At 53.1% G+C, this 4,746-nt stretch overlaps 1 protein-coding gene across 2 annotated transcripts in view; it reads left to right on the top strand.

Annotated features, from left to right (window-relative positions):
- sos1 (son of sevenless homolog 1 (Drosophila)) overlaps nucleotides 1-4,746 on the top strand; it is a 27,613-nt gene that overhangs the window by 19,052 nt on the left and 3,815 nt on the right. The window contains exons 12-21 of one of the 2 annotated variants that reach the window (XM_007543687.2): nucleotides 206-322; nucleotides 392-495; nucleotides 1,616-1,844; nucleotides 1,915-2,034; nucleotides 2,122-2,284; nucleotides 2,505-2,622; nucleotides 2,696-2,868; nucleotides 2,942-3,058; nucleotides 3,130-3,403; nucleotides 3,883-3,927. In XM_007543687.2, the coding sequence (XP_007543749.1) occupies nucleotides 206-322; nucleotides 392-495; nucleotides 1,616-1,844; nucleotides 1,915-2,034; nucleotides 2,122-2,284; nucleotides 2,505-2,622; nucleotides 2,696-2,868; nucleotides 2,942-3,058; nucleotides 3,130-3,403; nucleotides 3,883-3,927 (1,460 nt within the window). The remainder of the gene's footprint in view (nucleotides 1-205; nucleotides 323-391; nucleotides 496-1,615; nucleotides 1,845-1,914; nucleotides 2,035-2,121; nucleotides 2,285-2,504; nucleotides 2,623-2,695; nucleotides 2,869-2,941; nucleotides 3,059-3,129; nucleotides 3,404-3,882; nucleotides 3,928-4,746) is intronic. The other variant, XM_007543688.2, reaches the window with a different exon arrangement.

Raw genomic sequence — 4,746 nt, 5'->3', positions numbered from 1 at the left:
ATTTTATTAGTGACGGGGCAACAAAACGGGCCTTTTTGTATTAAAAAACACATTTTTGTGGGGGGCCCCCTAGTGGTCAGGCCTTTGGAGGCTAACTTTCCCTTCTATAAGGAACACTCGGTTCTGGTCCTGGCCCTGGTCTTAACTCTGGTTCTGGACCTTGTTCTAATTTTGGCCCAATTTTAAAGCTGGTCTGTGTCTGTAGGTTCGACATTCCCGAGCCAGCGCCAGCCGAATCGGAACCGATGGACGGGTTGGAGCAGCTACTCAGCGCCGACCTCAAGCGGTTCCGTAAAGAGTTTGTTCAGCCGGTCCAGCTCAGGTATAGAACTCCTGCTGGCAGTCCAGGTCCTGGTTCTGGTTCTGATGTGCGGCCCGTGTCGTCCTGCAGGGTTCTGAACGTGTGCCGCCACTGGGTGGAGCATCACTTCTACGACTTCGAGCGAGACCCGGGTCTGCTGAGCCGACTGGAGGACTTCATCGCTTCGGTCAGAGGTCGGTGCCGGTCCAATACCCATCCAGAACCAACACTAACACCTACAGAACCAAAACCAGATCCAGAACAGTGCTGACCCACCTCCTGCTGCAAGTTTGACCTGCCTACCTGGATCCACTCAGGGCTCAGGTCCACTGGACCCGGAGTGGACCTGAGCCCTCTTCGCACTGCAGGGCCCGGCCCGGTTCGAGCCGGTCCCATTGGTGCCATGGCCCTGGTCGTTTTGCATTGAGCAGGATAAGTCATGTAAATCGACCCGTTGCTAAAGCTACCGAGGCGATCTCGAGGAAGCTGAGGAAACGTTTACCTCAGCTTCACATTTAACCAAAACAATCTCATCTGAATGTCGTCTCTGAGCTGGACTCGCGGCAGGCGGGATTTCCAGGCTGGAGTGAACCCAGATATGGAAATCCCCTCGTTTACAGCCTGGCCGACTTCTGATTGGTTCATTGGAGAAATGCTATTTACATTTACTGTTAAAATCTTTCGCTGAAGAGGCGAATGTAATCCCAGTGTAGGGTAAGAACAGATTATGACGGGAATTTATTGATGCAGCATATTGGAACATCAGCCATGGAGAGAGTCCAGCGCTCCTCTGACCCAGAGATCTGGTCTTTGTCCCGCCCCCACAGCCAATGAACCAATCAACAGCTAACTCCAACCAGCCCGGTCTGGCCGGCCTGGTTGGAACCGCAGCTCTCGGGGTTCCGGGCAGCCGGGCGGTACCGGGCTGGAAACGCTAATGCAAAAAGCTGTGCAGTGCGAAAGGGGCTCTGGACTTGGACTTGGACTGGACCTGGACCTGGACTTGGACTGGACCTGACTGGATTAGACCTTGACTTGGACCTGCACAGAACCCAAAGGTTGTACCTGTACTAGAAGACGCTGTCCCTTTAAGACAGCTCTACTTCCTGGGTTTTATTTTAGAATCCTGAATAGTGATTGGTCAGCAGGGAGAGGGGGAGCGCCCCCTGCTGGGCGCCACACCAACCTGCTGCTGGTTCTAGATAACAGACTTTCAGCTGGTTCTGTTGGTGATTCTCAACCTGACTGCTGGTGTTTGGTGAGCGGTTCTGTGGACCCGGTCCGGTCCGGTGAGCGGTTCTGGTTGTGTTGCAGGGAAGGCCATGAGGAAATGGGTGGAGTCCATCACTAAGATCATCCAGAGGAAGCAGCAGGTGCAGGTGAGCCAGGTGAGCCCCCCCCCCAGCATCACCTTCCAGAACTCCCCCCCCCCCATCGAGTGGCACCTCTGCAGGCAAGGAGCCGTTGAGACCTTTGACCTCATGACCCTTCACCCCATCGAGGTCGCCCGTCAGCTGACGCTGCTCGAGTCTGACTTCTACAGGTAACATACGTTTCCCAGTGCGCCAGGCCCATCTGACCTCTGACCCCTGACCTCTGACCTGGGCCCTCAGGGCAGTGCGTCCGTCTGAGCTGGTGGGCAGTGTCTGGACCAAGGAGGACAAGGAGCTGCACTCGCCCAACCTGCTGAGGATGATCCGGCACACCACCAACCTCACACTGTGGCTGGAGAAGTAAGACATGGAGCCCACCTGTAGGGTACCAGGTGGACTCTTGGTGTCCTCAAGGTGACGTCCACTCAGGCTGCCGTCTCTCTGCAGGTGCATTGTTGAGACGGAGAACCTGGAAGAGCGGGTTGCCGTGGTTTCTCGGATCATCGAGATCTTGCAGGTTTTCCAGGAGCTGAATAATTTCAACGGCGTCCTGGAAGTGGTCAGCGCCATGAACTCCTCACCTGTCTATAGACTGGACCACACTTTCGAGGTAGAGCTCCCTGATGCTCCGCCCATCCACCTGACCCACAGAACATGGTCCAACAGGTCTGGCAGGTCCAGATCACATGGTCTCAAATGCATCATGGGATCTATCGGATCTGCCATCTTGTTTACAGAACCAGACAGAATGCATGTTGATGACTGCCATATTGGGGACCTGGTGAACAGAACCACTGGTACCGATTCTGACAAAACTGCTTCTGTTTTAGCAAATCCCGAGTCGCCAGAGGAAGATCCTGGAAGAAGCTCATGAGCTGAGTGAAGATCACTACAAGAAATACCTGGCCAAGCTGCGCTCCATCAACCCACCCTGCGTCCCGTTCTTTGGTACAACCCGACCGTGGCCTGCTGGTACCGGTACCAGCAGAACTCTGCTCTGATGGTGCTGTTTGTGCTGTAGGGATCTATCTGACCAACATCCTGAAGACGGAGGAGGGAAACCCGGACTTCCTGCGGCGACACGGCAAAGACCTGATCAACTTCAGCAAGAGGCGGAAAGTGGCAGAGATCACTGGAGAGATCCAACAGTACCAGAACCAGCCTTACTGCCTGAGCGTGGAGCCCGACATCAGGGTGAGGCGCTGCTGATGTCACTTCCTGTGTCATGGAGTAGGGTTGAAGGTAATCTATTGTGTCTGTGGAGCAGAAGTTCTTGGAGAACCTGAACCCGATGGAGGACATGTCCGAGAAGGACTTTGCTGATCATCTCTTCAACAAGTCCTTGGAGATCGAACCTCGAAACACGCGGTCGTTGCCTCGTTTCGTAAGTGTTGCCATAGTAACTGCCCATCACATGTTCATTTGTTCCATGACATGTTTTCATTCCTGGTCCAGGTGAAGCGGTACACCTGTCCTCTGAAGTCCCCGGGGATCAGACCCACGTCAGCAAGGGTCGGCACCATGAGACACCCGACCCCACTGCAGAACGAGCCCAGGAAGATCAGCTACAACCGGGTCACCGACAGCGAGTCCGAAGGCGGCGTCATCTCTGCTCCCAACTCCCCCCGCACGCCGCTGACTCCGCCCCCAGCCTCCGCCGCGTCCAGCTCCACAGATGTGGGCAGCGTGTTCGACTCGCCTCAGGGTCCAAGCAGCCCCTTCCACTCAAGTAAGACCTGATCTCTAGCTGTGCCCACTAACATTAGCCACACCCACTGATCATGACCACGCCAAAACTGGCCCATATTCTAACCCCACAAACCATAGCCCCGCCCACAGACACTAGCGCCGCCCACTGATACCAGCTCCGCCCATAGACTAGTATTTGAGGCCAGTAGCTGTTGTGAGACATAAATTTGACTTTGACTAGCTTGCAAACTGTAACTCCACCCACAGATACCAAGCACACACCCTCCCTCTGACAGCTGAATCATGCTAACTCCGCCCACTGAGGGCGGCCAGACGCCCCTCAGTGGGATCACGACCAGCATCCAGAGCCGTTCGCAGACGTGATTAGCAGGATATTCCTTTCTGCTCAGTGATGTTCTGATCTTGTGATTCACACTAACCTTCATCTATGAACCAGTTTCCACAGCAGAACCGGGCCGGTTCTGCTCCTCTGACCCAGTTGTTCTGCTTGCCCTGCAGCCTGCGACAGCATATTTGCTGTAATCTCTCTGCCTCACGGCCCACGTTAGTATGACCTTCAAGACTCTCCGTCATCACACCTCACCTGTTGGCGCACGCCTAGGTTCAGGCTGGCCGGTGCTGGGCGGGAAAGTTTGGGTCTGCATCCGGGTTCTGTAGGGCGTATGAATATATTTGGGCCTGGCGCTGAATGAAACAGCACGGAACGGTTTTTCGAATCCGAGTCATCTCTGCTGGTTCAACTTAAGAACCATCAGAATTTCCAGTGGTGAGAAGTAACGAAGTATAAGTACTTCGTTACTGTACTTAAGTACAATTTTCGTGTATCTGTACTTTACTTAAGTAGATTTAATAATGGGTACTTTCTACTTTTACTCCACTACATTTTACAGTAAGTATCTGTACTTTCTACTTCACTACATTTCTACAAAACTGTCGCGTTACTCGTTACATCCAAGTCGCACTGCTCTCTTTTTTTCCATTAAAATGTGAAGTTCAGGGTTTTAAGGTGGCGCCGTAAAATCCAAGCAATAACTGACTTAGTGTCTGTTGTCACCCATCGCCTCCACCTTAACTCGCACGCGGAGCTCCAGACATGCGCAGTGGTTTCCTCTGAGCGGGAGAAGATGTCTGTCTGATCGTCAGTTATATAATAGCGCTGCATAAATCATAGATATGGCGACATGTAAAATAAGCAGCGCTTCGCTTTCACAGACGGTGGGACTGAGTCCAACTTTTAGCGTCACTGGGAAGGAAAGCTTAAAGAAAGGTAAGATCTGTGGACGTGATGCTAGCAAAGCTAGCAGAACAGAGAGACATGTTGCATCTGATGAAAAAAAGTTGGCACTCATGCGCTGAATTATT

Source organism: Poecilia formosa, unplaced genomic scaffold, assembly GCF_000485575.1.
Source record: "Poecilia formosa unplaced genomic scaffold, Poecilia_formosa-5.1.2 Scaffold878, whole genome shotgun sequence".
Lineage (NCBI taxonomy): Eukaryota > Metazoa > Chordata > Actinopteri > Cyprinodontiformes > Poeciliidae > Poecilia > Poecilia formosa.
This window is presented reverse-complemented; position numbering and strand designations above follow the sequence as displayed.